Below are 18,810 nucleotides of genomic sequence, written 5' to 3'. Positions count from 1 at the left end.
TTTTGTCTCTCTGTCTCTTATCGCGTGGTGCCACAGCAGGAAAAGGGAGCCTGAGGGAGGCCTTGAGTAACAATGACCAGCCATTTGACCTCTATACTGTGACCTTGAGTTTCCACACCCTGCCCAAAGCAGCAATCATGGCAAAGGGTGGGGGTAAGGGGGGCGGAGGAGGTGGGGCCAGAGGGGAAGCTCTAGGCAGGGCAGGGAATGCCATCTATAAAAATAGATCTTCATTATTCTGAATTTTCCACAAATAGTTTCAAAGAACAAGGCATCATTTCATCTTAATGGCTGGCGTGAATTGTTTTGGGCTGTGTAGTGGAAAAGTCTTGCCTTTTGGCAGCGTGGCCTCAGAAGTGGCCTGCCTTTTTCACTGCTCCCCACCACAGGGACCACATATTGGCACATTTCAAACAGTCTATTTTTAAAACCTCCTTTTGTTGTTGTGCGAGTACCTCAGACTTCCGCTTCAGTATTGACCTCAAAAAACACCTCTGACTGCGATCCAAGTGGTATAGTTTCTTGTCTGAGGTTCTGCTTTTCTGGTCAGCGAGCATCTGATGTGGAAGAAAACGCTGAGCTCGTAGATCGTATATTATCTGCCATCTTGTTTTTAACCTCTCTTTAAAGGCAGGAAAAGGCATATAGTCTATAAAATAGAAACTCAGTAAACTTGCTCCGGCGCCGCAGACATATGGGCTCTCTGGGTTTGTCACTTGTATCTTTGGCAGACCTGCTGATTAAAATCTACTTAATTCCACTGACACAGATGATATAACTTTCCAGAAATTGTAATAAAACTTTTTTTTTTTTTTTTTTTAAACAACCAGACAGGAAGGCTCTGTTTGGTGAAGTGTGGGGAGAGATCAACAAGAGAATTAAATAATAGACTTCTTTATTCAACGGATCAAATGTTTATGGGCACCGCCGGGTGTCACACCGATGGTCTTATGCATGTGGCCGCCGGGGGCAACTCTTCTTGGTTGATCGTCAGGAAGAGAGAGAGAGAGGGAGGCTGAATGAATACCCTGACACTTTGCTTACTCACTCCTCTGTTCAAAAACAACCCCCACCCACCCTGTTGGGAAGACGGGGGGGGATGAAAAAGAGAGAGAGAGAGAGAGAGCGATTCCAGTCCTATTCTTCTAGTCTTTCCAAGCAAGAGCAGCCGGCAGGAAACTATATTTAGCCTCGCCACACACTATTTTTAGAACACTACCACTTTTTGAGGCATTTATTAGAAAAAGAGTGTATCAAATAAAATGGTGGTTGTTTTGGGGGTCGTGCTTCATGTGGTGAGTTCATTACATGTTGCCGTTGACATGGAAGTGCAGTCGCTGAAATTGCACACATGCAGAGGAGCGGGCAATTTTATGTTGGAAACTTAAAAGTTCAAGATGGTTGTCTATATATAGACAGCCCTCACTGAATGTTGAATGTGTATACATGTCTGGCTGACGATGCATAGAGAATTGCTTGTAAATGCATTCACAGTTCAAATAAATAAATAAGTAGTCGTTAACAAGGTAAATATTAATTATGCGCTGCAGATAGAGATGTGTGAAGAAGTTGTTGCGAGTGGTTCAATTTCTCTTTAACAATCTTCAACATTAATTAACATAGCCTACATCTAACGCCACGCACGAACCGGCATCTTTCTTTTTTCTTTTCTTTTCTTTTCTTTTTTTTTTGACGCTTCGCAATAACATGCGCACGGACTGTCATCAGAGTCTTTGTTTTAACAAACTGCTACACTATAAGCTTGCCGATGTCAAAAGGTTAATTTACTTAGTCAGTCAAAGCAGCTCAGACCTTAATCCTCAGTCACCAGGAAAAACAAGCTATGTTGTCGATCACTTTGCAACTAGTAAACACTGAGGCGCTGCGAACGCTGCGACAACCCCACCCCTTTACCCTCCACCCCATGTCACACCACGTGCACCCTATTCGATAGCCACGAAACGACTACAGGCAAAATTACTGTTGATGACTGAAGTACAGAAGATGTGATATGCCTCCCCCCCTCTTTTTTTCTTTTTCTTTTGATGGCTGAGAAATGTAAAACTAATAGAGGATAAATTATATTCCAGTCAAACTCATTAAACAGCCTTTGAGAGCCATGAGAAGAAGTCATTCAGTGAGCTGATCAACACAGAAAACTCCTCAAGGCTAATGTTCTCCATGCTGTTTAGAAACCAAATAAGCACATAGAATAGCACACATGCTGGAAAATATTTTCACAAGAGCGAGGCAGAACATGAGCACACTGGCACTTCAGAGAGGCAGATCACATGTCCTGTTGACTTGCAAGAATATTATGAGGAAGTAGAGGAGAAAAAAAAGGCATTTGAATTAATAAAGAGGGGACTTTTTTTGCAGTAAGTGACAGTGAAATCAACCAAATTAGTCCCTGCAGTATTTAGAATGTGTGGAAAATCATGGTTTATTGCCAAATGAAACATTGCGCAAGGCGTTGCAAGTGAGCTGGTGTGGATGTGCCGTCTCCCAGAAATACCTGCTCGATGCACTTTCTCTTTATGTTTCTTCATTTACACCCCTCCACCGCCACCCCCTCCCTCACACTCTCCCTCCCTCAAGTGGACTGTCACTGGGCTGAAATCACACCTGTGCTTCTCACACATCTCGGCACACGGGTGAAACATACGCAGTGAAACATGGTCAGGGAGCTTTGCTGAATCTCATTAGCCAAGCAGGTAGTCATTAACAGAATGACCTTTGGAAATAATTACCAGCCTTCCTCCCTCCATCCCTCTTTCCTTCCCTCCTTCTCTTCTCACACTCATCCATCCCTCTGTCCCGCCCGTCCCCCTCTCATTCAATAGTTCCTTCTAGGTGAGGAGAGAAAGGAAAAATAGAAGGTACAGAAATGAGTTGAGGATAGGTGGGGAATCAGGTCCCTGCTGCTGCTGCTGCTGCTGCTGCTGCTGCTGTTTAAGATTACAGGTTGAGCTGAACTTTCAGATTAGGTTAATCTGCTGGAAATGGGATTGACCAACGGCACTCCTCTGGCAGGTAGGCAAGCAGGCACGTCAGTGCACCAAGAGCCATGTGCCATTCCATGTGATAGCTGAGTTGAGTGTGCGGTCCTGGCTGAGGTCACCACAATGCCGCCGGCTCTGCAGGGTTCGGGCCAATTGTTGCCGTTTACGTGGACACGCGTGCACCCATGCAGTGTGAGAACACACTTACACAGTACTGTGTGTGTCCTTACATGCAGAATAGCTCATACTGTATTTGTACATAAAGCCCACAAAAAACGTTCCCTCCACGTCTTTTTTTCCTTCCAAGGCATTGAGGGGATATATCTCCCTATCACCACACACTCACTAACCCTTTAGTTGTTTCACAAACCTGCGTTCTTTGTTTCAACAGTGGGGAAAACAAGCACATTGTGGAACAGGGATTTGGCAAAGCCCAAGTGTGTTGTTGGATTTGGGGCCATTCAATCACAGCAAGAGCCAGCCAGCGCCGCTTAGGTTTGGGCTAGATGTGCAATCATCGAGTAGGGGAAAGAAAGGACTCTTTCATGTGCTATTGCAATTAACAACCCCCATCCTGGAATAATAAATCACCAATAACGGCTCAAAGTGATTGTTCTTAAGCAGGAATAAAAACCAATGGAAAAAAGGAGAGATGGATCTATTCTCTTGTCATTTCCCAACACAGCTCACTGTTTCTCCTCTAATGCCGTTCACATGTCCAGGAAACTGACCTGGCAGACAGTGAGTATAGGAAATCTATCTGCATGTTTGACTGTTTTATCTGGAGCCAGGCTCAGAGCGTGCTGTAGACCTGCCAGGACGACACACTTGGACCCCGCATGGCCATCTAGTGATGGAAGATCTGCCTCTGTGTCTGCTTTTATCAAGCTATGAGAGCCTAGATGAGCTTAGATGTCTCTTTGAACACTTAGCATTAATTAAGTGGACTCCCTGCTTGTTTACGTGAGAGCTGATAACACTGTGTATTGCATTTTTTATTACAGTCACTGGAGGAGTTTCTGTGAGTTCAGATTTCACTGTGATACATGGCATAGGATTAAATGGAGGCATTCAAAACATTAAAAAAACATGTCCACAGTTTGTTTCAAACTGCTACTGTATTCATGTTATGGTTTCCTCATAGTGATGCATTGCAGCCATTTGTATTAGTAAAGCTTCCTTTGTTTTACCACTGGTGCTCAGAGGAGTGTTAGCTTTGCTTTGTTGGTCTTTTGCTTTCACATATATTTGTAGAAGTGTCATTCCCAGATGAGATGGTTTTCAAGTGAGTCATCAAGAACTTTGTTACCACTCCACTCTGCCTCATTCTCTCTCTCTCGCTCTCTCTCTTTCCTTCCGTCTTTCTATCCCCCTTTTTCTCTGTCTTTGACACTTACATACCCATTGACCCATACATACATTCAGAATAATACAAAAAAAAGAGATTCCGTACGTTCAATGAAAAACTGGATATGAGAGAAAAGCAGATAAAGAGTGAGAGAGGTTGAGAGAAAAGCCCTCCAGCCTCTTGTAAACATGCTGTTGCTAGAGAGGCTGTGCAACGCTCTCAGTGCCACTCTCTCAACAACGCTAATTATCAACCAAAGACATGCTAATTACATAGAGCTTTATTGCTAATGTAGCAGGCCTCTATGCCAGCCGCCCACACTCTGAGCTCCGCTCCCCTACCTCTGCTTCTCCTCCCACTACACCTTCAGGCACAGCAGCCATAGAGGAAGCGAGGTGCATGCATTTCAGTATGCACATAAAGAGTTTTCTACAAATTTTAAATTTAATATGACACATATTAGATGCCATATGTAAGATATTGTTGTTCCTCTGTGTGTGTGTGTGTGGGGGGGGACCTAAAATTCAACTACACCCCTAAATCTGTCCTTCATCTTGTTGTTGACCTCCTCCTCATCACCCTGCTATCTCAACAGGAAGTCCGCTTTGCTCCTGCCTCCTCCCAGCCCAAACTCAACAACCCACCCACGGTCCTGCACCTGTGACGTTGCTTAACAGCGGCATACAGGCTTGCAGGGAGAGATCTGACCCCCCTGTTCCCCTACGCTTCGCCCCTCTCTCCACACACCCTCCTCCCACCCATGCCAAACGTGCTAGTGTCAGCCCTGCGGCCAATCCCTTTAGCACACCGCAGCTCGGGCTGAAGGCCTCTTCAGATCGATTTCTCCCGCTGTGAGTCGCTCGCAGAGTGCAGAGCCCGAGTCCTCATGGGATCACATTGTAGGTAGTGCTACACAGCACTCTCCCCCACAAGGCTCTTTAGCATCTTCCCCTGACACAGCTGTTTACACGTTAGCCATCTTCTGCTCTCTAATGGAGACACGGTTAAAGAAAGAGCTTCAAAGCAGGGAGCTCTCATCACAGGCACTTGCTGAAACATGTGACAACTCTTCATGGGTTCAGTAGTGGTGAGTATACAGCGACTGAGGAGCTGGGTGAATAAAGGACACCGGTGCTTATTGCCACACTGGTGATAAGAGTATGTGCCGCATTGGTTAATGTAAATGAGATACAGGATTGTTTTCTATCCTTTCTTGTATATTAGAGTATGACTCATTTTGCAGAGACTGTGACAATTCACAAGTATTACTAATAGGATTCAAACTGAGCTTTGGAGGCACTTCATAAATGCATAAATGCACATCATATAGGTTTTCTGATTATTTAATGTCTTAAAGTTGCGCAACTTAATATAACTAAGCTAACAGCCTTGGTCGTATTAATAATTCAAAAAAAGACTCAATAATATGAATTATATGACAGGAATAGAGCACATACTGCAAAAGTGAATACATTGTTATGCTTCTCAGTACAGTCTGTGATAATGCATCGACTCCATTCTCTTTGTTTTCATCATTAAGGTTCGTCATATGTTGAGTGCTGAACCACTTAATGTATGGACTACATCAACACACTACATATCTGACTGCACCAAATGGAAACAGCAGTGGAAAAAAAAAAGCAATAATGACATCAGCAAACCACTCTTAAGTTAGCAATAGGTTGCACTGCATATAGTTACATTGCTTTTAACCTCCAAATAAAATAGAAAGAAGGAGGTAATTACACGAAGGATGTGAGGCAAAAATCTTTTTATAGCCAAAGACATTTGATATTAGAGTGTAAATTCAAAAGGTTAGCAGTCAGGTGCAGGGTGCTGTCTGGAATAGCAGGCGAGGAGCCAGTGGGCTTGTCTACCTGTGAGTGGGCAACACGCCCAGCAACACCCATATGAAAAGATAAAAAATATGTCCCATGCTGTTTGATCCGGTGTTAGACTGGCCAACCCCTAGTCGTGTGGGTGGCATTAATTCATTCCGTCTCATTGATCCCCATGTTTCCTTTGGCTCATTTGATGTTTTTAAATGTTGGTTCCACAACAACAGATTTATAGCAACGTGCATGAATTATGACTGAGGTGACCAAAAGAATTTACATTATGCTGCAGACAGTGTCTTTTGAATTATGATCTGAATGTGCATCTACTGTTATATATTCTACAAAAAAAAAAAAGAGAAGAATTTTAAATAATTTAAAACTAGGTTATATTTCTAATAATTGTTTCACTTGTGTTACAGTTAGGAGAAGTGGGGCAACGAGTAGAATCTGAATCATGAAGCACAAACAGCATTTTAAAGCTGAACGACGGGCAAACATATATGAAATAAGCAGCTTATAGAATTTTTAAATGAATGTAATCTGGATTGGCAAATTTAACATAATATAAGCAAAATGTTGCTTTAAAAATTATCTTTAAAGATAATGAATACTGAGTAGGGTTTGTGAAATTTGAATACATTGGAAAAATATTCTCTGTACAGCATTACTTTGTGGGCCTGAATCTCACTCACAGTGTGAGTGTAAATGAGGGAGTGAGGGAGGAAAGGGGGAGAAAGGGATAAACTCTACATGAATGCATTCATGCCTGTGTGTGTGGCCCACCAGGTCAGAGCTCCACAGTGAATGTTGCATAACAGGTTCACGTTGAGAGCTTAAGGATCCAGGAGGGTGCCAGCGTCATTTCCTGCTTTATCTACCTTGCCTACTGGCTGGCCTGACAGCGCTGTTTAACATCGCCTTGAGCCACTCTAGCGACATGTGTCCAAAGCAAGTCAGATCAACATCCTCCTGTTAGAGGCACATCAATGGTGACAAGACACCAGGGGCAGGGGGTGGTGATTATACACCACAGGGGACAGTCTGAAAGGCCCAGATCAATGATAGGCTACCACTGTTATGTTAAAAGTGCAAATAACACAAGGAGGCATTTTAAATAAACACATTTTCTTGAAATTAATGACATATTGTGAGTCTTAAAATAAGTTTTCTAAAAGTGACTGATATTGGTACTGAACCCTTTGGGGAGGGGAGGGGGGGANGGGGACTGACAAACTATGGGAGCAATTATTTCTTACATTATGTTAGGTGTGAAGACTAAAAGAGAGAAGTAAGGGTTGCTGAATGAGTCACAAATGCTGTAACCATCTGTCCGCTTGCGCGTTTGCATGAGTGTGCGTGCGATTGTGCATCTGTGCACGAATGCATGTGTGCAGTCTGTGCTTTTCCTGTAACTTACCTCCACAATATCAGAGTTGGTCCTGCTCTCATGGGGCTCATTGTACTCAGTATATTTAAGCAGGACCTTGTCCATGTCTGTGCTGGCATACTGGAACAGCTTGTTGGTGCTGTTGAAGATGATCAGGGCAATCTCACAGTCACACAGCACACTCAGCTCATACGCCTTCTTCATCAGGCCAAACTTTCGCTTTGTAAATGTCACCTGGGCAAAAGAAGGAGATGGGAGAAAGAAAATTAGCAGATAAAGAATAGCTGAAGCAACAGCAATGTATAAATAACTGTTCTTCTTCACAGGATTATCAAACAATGATGGTGATCAAACAATTTCCCTTGTGGATCAATAAAGTTTATCTAAATCTAAGGATAAGAAGATTAGAGATTTATGTTCACACATACATTCAAACAAACTTTGGTGATAATTTCATTGTGGTAAAATATGCTCCACCATAGATGCATTCATGTGCAATGAAGAAACAAACAGGAATCTGATGTCTTAACTTTTTCCCTTTAAAATGATTAGGTCTCATGGAAACAGCATTAAAGGAAAGTAAAGTCTGCGAATGGTTCAACACCCACTGACTGTAACAGTCCATCTACTATACCAGGAAAAAAGAAAAAAAAAAAGAAGCTGGGTTTGCATTTAAGGAACTGAAAATACTCTGTCTCAGTCAGATAACGGTAAAGAAGATCAGTTATTGCTTGTACATCAAAGGGCACAGAGGCTCATCATGGAACATGTGTCAAGTTAAATCGTCTCTTTCATATGGCCTGAATGTGTGCGACTGTCTCGCTCCCGTTTCTGCACAAAAGAAATACACATACCTATAACTATTTTGATCTAAGAAAATAGCCAAGGCGTACTAGTTTCACAAACTGACATTAACATACATTGTTCGGTTGCCGATTCACCACATCTCATAGTCAATAACAAGCTATCGATAAAAATAACAGATGGGTTCCTTGACTGTGCTTGAAGCCGTTTGTGAGCACTTAAATAGTGATGGGCTCAATTTGAACCACAAAAATTGTTCCCCTCTAATTGGGGTGTTCTTTTTTTTTTTTTTTTAGATAAGAGTATGTGCAAGTACAAGTGTGAGAGACCAGCACCATGAGTAACACAAGCATACAAGTGCCCACAATGTCAAAATAGAACAGCCTCTATTCCTCTATTGTTTGGATCAAAACTAGAGCAGTGAAAGTGAGTTAATTCCAGTGAGCTGCACCTGGTTTCTTTTCCAAGCCATGTGTGCAAGCTCTTTGGTTGTATGGGGAAAAAAGAGAAAATGTGCCACTGCCAGCTTCCCTCTGTGAGCAACACTGCATGTTTTTATTGAAATTTCTTTTATTGTCTTCTGCGACTGTGTGTATTATTTGGAGATCTGTATTGACAAAGCTTTTTTACAGAGAGGAAATACTGCCAGCACTGTGCCCAGCTGGTAGCTAACGATCTCAGTTTGTTGATTAACTGTGTGTTTGCCTATTCTCTTCTGACACTTAAGTGGGCCAAAAAAAAAATACAAAATGAATACGGAGCGAATACATGCTCCGAGTACAATAATAAAGACAATAACTGTAAGATCCTTTTAAAGAAGAGACCTCAGTATGTGGTAGATCCGGGTAATGCGTGAAATAGATTTTCGGTATTTATCCATTGCATTGTCCTTCACATTTTTCTCTTTACAACCGAAAGAGGAGATAGGGTTGAATAGATATTGATAGATAGTTTTGGATTTCCTGAAATCATATCTCCCAGGACGCACCAGGGAAACTGAATATCAAACTATTCCTCACCTCCATCCTGTCTTTGTTTCCGTCTCTCTCCCTCTCTCTACTTAGAGTGCCCAAAACCTCGCATGAACTGCCATATCATGGACGCCCCCCCTCTCTCCATCCCCTCCCCAAAAAGTTTTCCACTGATGTCATCGCATCACGCTGTCATGCCGAGCTATCTGTCAGACAGCAGATGCTGAGCCCAGAGACACGGACGGCGCTCTTTACTCCTCGCAAACCGGTGAGTGCGATGTCAGGTTCTTTACCTCGGCGCAAGCACTCATCTGATTCTCTGACGACATGAGGATAAAACGCTCCCCTGGGCTCTAAATACCATGCTGACATTTACACAGTCAAACTGAAATACAGAAAAAAATAAAACAAGCCCCATTCTTATGGTGTAAGATCAAAAGGCTTCTTGTGACAATAAGATTAATTGTTATATTCAACACACCCTGAGCTGAAACGTGAGCACCTGCCAGCCTTACAGCAGTAGGGGCTGCAGAACAAATCGTGCACGAGCGAGTAAATAAGATGACAGGACTGTAGAACATAAGGTCAAAGTAGACTATTCAGGAACAGGACATGTGGAGTGTTGTCTTCCCCTGGTGTTTCGATGCGAGTGGCACCGGGGGCAGGACAGCGCTAGCTTGCCGGCCCGGCTCCGTTTATCAGCCGCTCGCTCAGTCACTCACTCTGCTGGGGCCATTAATGTTTCAAAAGGTGGCACGTGGCACGTCACAGCGGACCGGGGTGTGAGTCTCAGAGGTCCAGAGCCGCTAGTCTCAAAGGTGCCATGCTGACTCAGATCCCTCGCATATTAGTGCGGCGCTCACAAATATCACCATAACTAAACCTGCATATAAAAGAAACATCAATGTAACAAGCAGCTTGGACGGCATTCACTCTCTGCTTCTCACTTTAACATGTAAAACAGAAGAGCAGAATGCAATCAAAGTTGTCTTGAAACTCACACTTTAAATGAGGAACTGTGTGCATGCGTTTGCCACATATTATACTTCACACATATGATTAGACTGACTTTAACAACACCACGGGAAGAGAATGAGTGTGATTATCAAAGGCCTTAACTGACCAAACAATAACACCTACATAAATATCACACCACACCTCCATATCTCAACCTGACACGTACAACCTGCTACCTACACCATGCACTATATATCCAGAAATACACAGGCATGTACAGTATACTGCGCTCGAACACAAGTACACACACACACACACAATTTAAAAGGCAGTCGGCTTGTGCTTGAATTCTGCCTTAATTGATGGTAAATACTTGTGCAAACATCATGTGGGATGGTGCTACGCAGTTTTTATGTTCGCTACTCGATTTCACTGCTTGAGGTAACTCTGTCGTGACTCCGTGGCCCTCACATGATGCCATCATGTGACCCTTTTAGCACAGTTGGTTGGTGATGTCAACACTGGCCTTTCCTGTGCGAGCTCAAAACAGTTCTCTCATCCCACACGGCAGCTGTAAACTGCCGCTCTAGACCTGTTTTTCGAGGAGCTTCTGTTTTGCAGTCCGAGTGGGTAAAAAACAGATGCTATAAATGGCACACCTGATCTACAAACACTTAGATTTGATCACGATAAAACTTAAGTTTTACATTATTGAAAAGCTTGAAGTTTATGATCACGACCTATTATGACAATAAACTTTTTGGGTAAGCAGCAGAGTTAATAGCTTTAACTATTCATTATTATCTACAAACTCTTGCATGTAGGGAGCTAATATCACTTACTTTAGTTTTATTTTTTCAAATTTGAATTTTGTTCCGGCACCTGTGATTCTGATGCTGTTGTGAAGCTTTTTGGTTAAAGGTGAGGTAGGCAGGAGTTTTTTGGCACCACTGGGCAAAACATCCACACTAACTTTTCCGTATATTTTAATAGTCCACAATGGGAGAATTTAAACAATCTCAGGTCTTTTCCCCCCCAGAGCTGATAAGACTGTTTAAAGAGGGAAATAGAGAGACTTTAGGATGTGGTGTTGCACTGGATTAAGTGGAGGACTTTCACTTAGAGAGTGGTGAAGCCGCAAATTAATGTTGACTTTCAGCTTGATTATCTTGTGTATGTGCTTAGCGGTGAGAGGGGATTAAAATAGAGAGAAGAGCTGCAGAAGGACAGCTGTGTATTTGAATTGTTTCCCCCCCTTTTCTAGATTTCTGCTTACCCCAGCTTTAAGTTGAACAAATTTTTTTATGTTTTTTCCACTGAATTACTTCTTTGTCTTTGTTGTTAAACCAAAAAACTTATTGCAACCTACCCATATGTCAGTGTGGGTGTAATCTTTGTTTCCTTGGTCAGTGGGTGCTATTAGACGCACCACTATGTTAATAACACAGAGTACGGCATTGCAGCACTGTGCGTGCTGGTAAAAGGAACCTGCGTGAGTGTGTGTGACTGTGAACTCAACAGTGTCTTTTCACAGTGTATTGGTAACCAGAGTGTGAAACCTATCTTCGCACTCACAAATATATGCACGCAAAAGGAAAAATCTCGTAGACCATTTTTGGTCATCGTCGAGGAAAATGACTTCAGCTAACGGGACTTTTTAAAACTGTCACTTCTTGCTTGTAGGATGATCTAAGAGTGTTTTCAACCTAAAGTTTTAACGCTAAACAAGTTTATCAGGAAAAACTCTCAAATCTTTGCAGTTTTTATGCTTTCTGGTTTTCGATCAATGATAAGAAATATTTAATAATTTTGGCCTGAATATCTCAAAGTCTCCTTGAATATTTGTGCTTGGAAACCTCTTGCTGATAAACGCTAACTACATTTCACAACAACAGCTTAACCTTGTAAGAGACTACTCAATTATGGAAAAGCTCTTGGCAACAATAAGTGATAGAACACAGTTTTCCTTCAAAGTTCAGGATCCATTCTTTAGCTCTGTGAAGGAGACCAAAACATCCGCACACTCCCATAACCTCAAATCTACTTTTAGTTTACACAGGCAGCTATCTAGTACTACTCTGAGCACTCACACACGGGCGTATGCTTAGTGAACACACACCGTAGACTCATGGCAACACACGACTTGTTCGTTTATCCCTATCTTACTCCATAACTCCGTCCCAGGAGAGATTTAGATGCAAGCGCTGCAACACAGATACATACACAAATATATTCAGACAAACACCCCTGTAAACACTTAACCATGTTGCCTTCACCTCCACTTTCAGAGTGTCTCTTTTGTAAATCTTTATTCAGCACACTTGAGTTTTATTCTTTTAATTTCCCTTTTCACTTTTTTGGGGTTTTGTTTGCATATTTACATGTCATCGTATGAATTCTATCGATACAAAATTAAGAATAAAAATAAATCATAAGAAAAAAATCTGATCTGTCACATCTTCTCTGGCAAACAAAGAGAAAAAAAAAACAACAACACCCAGGATAACCAGAGGGACACTGAGAAATGTTGGGGATAGAGGCTGATTCTCTGCCACATGGGTGAGAGAAAGACGGGAGGGAAGAGGAGGGAGAAAAGAGGGGGCGGACGCACAGGAAGCACATTTGTATGCATTTCCTCTCATAACAGGAAGAGGCCAGTGGCTTCCCCTTCACAATGGCTTCGCTTCTGCTTCCCACCTCCTGCCTGCTTCCCTGGGGGAGGAGGAGGTGAAGGAAGAGGAGGAATGGAGACAGGCACCAAAAACTGCTGGTTAGCAAACCAAACATGGCCGTGTGGACACACACACACACACACACACACACACAAATAGATGTCAGTCACCTATGGAGCAGCACGATTTGTCTTGAGACAAACACTTATCCCATTGTCAGGAGCCAAGCAGGAAGACACGGGCTTACGCAAAAGGAATAAAGAGCCCAAGACCTTGGCCTGAACTCTGCCTCACAGCCAAAGAAGCTGTTAAGAGAGGCATTACGACAAAAGAGGCTTTGTCCCACCTCTAATATATGCTATGCTCTTCCCTCTCCTCAAAACCCCACTTATTATTCTTTCTCAGGGTGCCTTCATCGTACAGTAGGGACAGGAGGCAGCAAACGCCAAACGTGTCTCCGTCCAGTGTCTGAATTAAAAGTGTCCACTCTGGTTTAAAGCTAATGTGTGAAACTGATCAAGTGGCATCTTAATTATTTAGCTATACGTGTGTTCAAATGCAAGCTAGTTTCTATTTTTCTTCTTTACCAGAAATGACATTTCAGTACAGGGCTGAAATGGTCATGCTCCTCTGTATGTTCCTGTTTATGCTAAAAAACCGCAACTGGAAAAGGATATACCCACTGACTATAAAAAGTGGATGTTACATTGCAAGGCCCGAGTTAGTGGTCAGAAGGACAAAAATAACTTTGTTGTCATTCATTTGGGGTGGATACACTTTAAGCATGGCACTGAGACCAATGCTGTGTATGTAAAGCACATTATTTCCATTTTTAAATTAATTTTCACTGAAATGGAAGCTGTTAGTTCACACAGGTTGTATGCTATCACAGGTCTGATTGTTTAAGTGATTTCTGCTGCATGAAAACCTGATAAACCCCAGCTTTCATTAACCGAGGACAAAAATTGAGAGAAGGTGTAAATGAATTGCATATTATGAGCCAGCACCTCAAACTAAATTTTAAATAAAACAGTGTTAAAGTTTCCAGACTGTAAGAACAATAAACTTTTGTTTAAATCAAATTTGAACAAATATGTGTGTGCACAAGAACTTTCCAAATTAAAATTCATTTCACGCAATTTCGAAAATCTTTAAAATGCAGCCTGATGAATTGGAAGGAGTTGTGTTATGAAGACTAAAAGTCTGACAAAGTGAGTCACTTGGCGAACAAAGGGAAAGCTATGCAAACAATTAAGACTTTATGGCGAGAGGGAGAAAAAAACAGAGCGAAGCGAGAGAGCTTGACGAACCAAGCGAAGAACACGCGAACGAGAAACGAAACAAAAAGTAGTCGAGGAGGCAAAAACAAAGGAATCTTTTAAAAAGGCAGTGGGGAAAAGGTGAGAGCTTAGTGAGCCCTTTGCAGGTGAGGTCTTGCAGCGCTGAACATATGACAGAGAAGAGTGCCACTCGCTGTGGTAAAAGGAGGAGATGGTAGAAGGTGGGAAACAGGGAATTAGAGGAGGGGTGCAGGGGTGAGGAGCTACCCTGTGGGCCTCATTATTTTCCTGCTGTTAATTTCGCTCACACATTTTCTCACCCCAGTGCTGTTGATTGGAGGGAAGAATGCTTTGTCGTAGAAACAAAAAGACCCCTTATTTCAGCTGCGGCGCTGTGGTTAACATGGCGAGGGAGGAGAGGAGACATGTGCAGGAAGACGTAAAAACATGTACTTTTTTAATCTCCTCTCAGCCCAAGTATGTGTTAATGCGACTGCTGTTTGTGGGAGTAAGGAGATCCTGTTGTTTTACTTCCTGTCACTGATGACCTGATCCATGTTTAACCTTTCGGCCCCGGGTCCCTTCCCCCTTGGAGCCCACATGTCCCGCACAAAGACACTCACACATACACAAACAAGTGTGTCAAACAATTAACCCCACTGAGCATACTGGCTTGAGAGGTAACACTAATTAGAGCCAATTGCAGTAAATTAGTCGATCCCCGAGACGGACACCGGAGAGATAGATGTGCACACGTGAATACAAGCGTGCATTTGTCTACGCTGCATAAACAAAGGCGCTAAACGCACCGTCTAAGTATGTGTGCGAGCGTATAATCTGCAATGTCTCAAGTCTATGCCAGTGCGCACACACACCTGCACGCGTGTCTTGTACTGTAGGTGTGTGCGCCCATCTATCTGTGTGCGTGTGCAAGCTGGATCAAGAGAGCCTGCTCTCTGTGTACAGCCCATGAGTTTATGGCACAGGGGGCTCTTTCATGTGCCCGAGGCTGGGAGAGGGTCTGAGTGGTCGGGCGGCGTGGAGCCAGGGCTCACACACTGCTGCCCACTGTCCAGAGCTCCGGGCAGCCAGTCAACGCCAGGGAGGCCTGGCCCTTCTGCCACTGCTCTGGGGAAGTGTTTCGGGGCCTGGGGGTGGCAGCCCAAAGTGGCCGCCCAGAGAGAGCCAGGCCCCGTGCCCAATACGATGCGCCTACTGCAAGGAGAGCAAGGGGCGGGGAGGCAGTATAGCCCCGTAGGTGGCAAGGTAGCGTTGACAGCTACACAGAGTGGTGCCACTCCAAAGAGGGCTGCATTATGAAGTGTGTCATAATCAGGGAAATGCTACAGGAATACCTTGTTCTGTTTTATACATGACTCAACAAGCTGTTAAATGTCAATATTACCTATCTGTATATATACTGTATAGCAATAATCCTAAAAATTCGACCACTCTATGAAACACAGAAGCACTTTTTAGACATAAAACGGTAAAAGTATGTGAAGAATGTGAGGTTGAAAGCAACACTACACACAGTCCTCTGGTGTTTATTTGGCTAGGGCTCTGGGACATATCCTCAAAAAGGAAGTGAAAATATGCAAAGCCAAAGCTTCCGTTTTTTTTTTTTTTTTTTTTTTTTTTTTTTTTTTTTTTCTTTAATGAAGAAATTTTAAGTTTCTATGTCTGTCTCTGTCCAAGTCTTGTGATGTCCGCCTCCTCAAAAAGAGGTGATGTCATCTATTTAGGCTGTAGGTTGAATGACACTCCACAGAACATGCGGTGATTTCCACATGACTCGATGATGTCATGTCAGGAGCGATCGTTACTTCACTGAAACAACACCAAAATAAGTAATCTATCATTTTAAAGATCAAAACAACAAAATCCAGCGATATATTGATTTTCCCTTCTGTGAACCTTTTTTTCTCTCTCTGCCCCCGTCTCCTCCCCTGCCTCCTCGTCTCCCTGTAAGTAAAGCCCGGATATCTCAGACATCGATTCCCCTCAGGTGTCCTTCCTGTCTCCCTCTTTCCCCTCCTTATCCTCAGAGGTCGGAGAGCCTGGTACAACTTGCAGGCCGAGTCTAAGGTGGGGCGAGAGAGGAGGGCTGAGATAACAGTAAGGAGGAAGTGTGGGTGCTGCTGCAACATGATAGTTCTAGTCCTCATCTAAAACTCTGTGACCTCCTAATTGCTCTCGCTGTCTCTCTGTCTGCCTGCCTGCTTCCTCCAATAACAAATACATGGTTTTGAATATGAGCACATAAGTATATACCCTCACGCTTGACCCCTTGCTATTTTTTTTTAATGATTCTTTTTTCTGTGCTGGCCCTCTGTGAATCTGTTTCTGAGGTGATGATGCAGGAAAATTGTGACAATGGAGTAGCTTCTTAAATACAGGTGCCCTCACTCGCTCACTTCTTTCTCAGTATCTTCTAGTTACTTGCAATCTCGCTTGAGATCGGTCACGACGGGGGTCAAAATCTGCTTCATCTACTCCTCTGGTACAGCCCAATCAATTCGCTGGGTTCTCACTCTGGCCTGCGTTTGTTAAAGCGTGCTGTGAAATGACTCTGGAGCATTAATGTGGACGTCAGACAATGAAGACGTCTTAGAAGCAACGAAACAGATCAGAACTGTGTGTGCCAGTGCATGTGCTTGACCTGTGATCCAGGGGCCACGTTAGCAGCGTATGGATCCAATTGGGCTGCCAGGAAGCTGACAAAGTGTCAGTGGTCAGCTGTGCCACAGGAAGTGATCGATTGTGGGCCTCAAGGGCAGTGAGAGAGCTCTGTCTCTATCTATTTCCTGCCACAGACGGTAGCGTCTACTTGAATCTCGCTGTCCACAATTTATTATGTCTCTCTCTCAAGTAATGCCAGCTGTTGTTAAAAAAGTGTCCTGCAAGGGTTCCATTGTTGTTTGATTTGCTGTTTGACTGGGATGTTTTCAAATCTGAAAATGCATCTTTTAAGGCGATGCAGAGGAAAGCTACAGCAGTCCTGCAGTTACTGATTTAGCTCAAGAAAAATATCGTTTCAGTGTTTGTTTCCCAGTGTGTCACTTTAGACCATCCCATCTCTGTTCGGTTGTTTGTTTATATTTTCCCCCGCCCTGCCTCTCTGGGGTTACCACCCTCTGCCCGGTAATATTCCACTGGCAGAGAGCTAAAGTGGGTAGCATGGTGTGAGGGCTTTGGGTGTGTGAAGGGTGCTTCATCTGTACGTAGGTTGTGCCCTTCAGACCGTGCAGTGATATGCAGGATGGATTTTTAAAATTACAAATGTTTTCATGCAAATCCATTTTTTAGGGAAACACGCTGCTGGTGCTCTCACGCTGGTTTGCTGGATTGAAGAGAAAGAAACGCGCCATTATACGCCAATGGAGCTCTTCCACCCAAAGCAATAACTGTTCTTTCCCCGTATGCACTTTTCTGTCCCCCAGTTCACATATTGCCCAGACTCCCAGAAGACCTTCATTGTTGAGGGCTATGTGGGGTGTAGGGTGTTTCTCCTTCCTCCCTCTTCCACTCCTTCTCTCCCCCCATCCTCATACTCATCCATCCTCCCATCCCCCAGGGACTTACCTGTCTGTTGCGTTCATCCATAATCCGCGTGATCTGAATCTTTTTCCTCCCCATCGTCCCCGTCTCTTTCTTTCTCTCCTCTTTCTAAAGAACTTTAAGCTTTCTTCGCTCTCCTCTTTCTTCTTCTCTCTCTCTTCTTTCTCTTCACTCTTCCGCTCTTCCTTTATCTGTCTTTTTTTTTTTTCTGCTTTCTATTTGTTCCAATCAACTCAAAGATTCCAGCATCTGTACCTGCAAGACAGAAGGGAGGGGTGGGAGAGAGAATAAGCATTAAATGAAATGAAATATGGCAAAATACTGAGAAAAAATAATAAAAGTGGCATCATGGCAGCCACAAGGGAGGGTGAAGAAAGACAAAGAATCTGTCAACAATGTTGTGAGAACCGCTGTGTTTTTCACTGTCGATATCATGCAAATCAGTTTTTGCATTTTTTTTTTTTTCCCAGGCACCGACTATGAGAGGAGACAGCGCTGTCAGGATCTCGCCTCGTTCACAGAGAGTTTGACAGTGTTTTGGAAGTGCCGCTAACTTAAACGCTCTAATCACCAACACTGTAACATTACCTCCAGACTGAGAAATACATTTTGTTTCTTCCCATGGAACTGCACTGTATTGACAGTGGAACTGCCAGCCACAACTTTTTGTACTCTATATGCAGCTCATCTCCAAAATGGCAGATGTGAACTGCACGATGGAATACAGATGTAAAATTTGAGCTCAGTCTTGCCATGCTCTGGCAAAACAAAGCCAAAATTAGAGTAAGAAAAAAAAAAAGTGCCTAGAGTGATCTTTTGAAACATAGTAAAAGGATGTTTCTTAGAGACAGAAATCAAACAAAATTCCAACATTAACACAATCCAGCTGGAGATACTGCATGTCAGTGGGAGCATCTGAGCAGCAGGGAATAAATGCACTTGTGCGTTTCCTTGTGTTTGTACCTGTGTTTCAGAGGTGGAGGCCAGCAG

The 18,810-nt window shown here is 43.3% G+C and overlaps 1 protein-coding gene across 10 annotated transcripts in view; it reads right to left on the bottom strand.

Annotated features, from left to right (window-relative positions):
- Positions 1–18,101, bottom strand: part of mef2cb (myocyte enhancer factor 2cb) — a 39,507-nt gene extending 21,406 nt beyond the window's left edge. For 9 of the 10 annotated variants that reach the window (XM_008285482.1, XM_008285484.1, XM_008285483.1 and 6 more), the window contains exons 1-2: positions 17,845–18,101; positions 7,606–7,809 (exon numbers count right to left, since the gene is read on the bottom strand). In XM_008285482.1, the coding sequence (XP_008283704.1) occupies positions 7,606–7,809; positions 17,845–17,898 (258 nt within the window). In that variant the 5' untranslated portion in view covers positions 17,899–18,101. The remainder of the gene's footprint in view (positions 1–7,605; positions 7,810–17,844) is intronic. The other variant, XM_008285485.1, reaches the window with a different exon arrangement.
- Positions 18,102–18,810: the final 709 nt, after the last annotated feature.

Source organism: Stegastes partitus, unplaced genomic scaffold, assembly GCF_000690725.1.
Source record: "Stegastes partitus isolate 25-593 unplaced genomic scaffold, Stegastes_partitus-1.0.2 Scaffold404, whole genome shotgun sequence".
In the NCBI taxonomy this organism is placed as follows: domain Eukaryota; kingdom Metazoa; phylum Chordata; class Actinopteri; family Pomacentridae; genus Stegastes; species Stegastes partitus.
The sequence above is the reverse complement of the archived record's forward strand: the minus strand, read 5'-3'. Positions and strand labels throughout refer to the sequence as shown.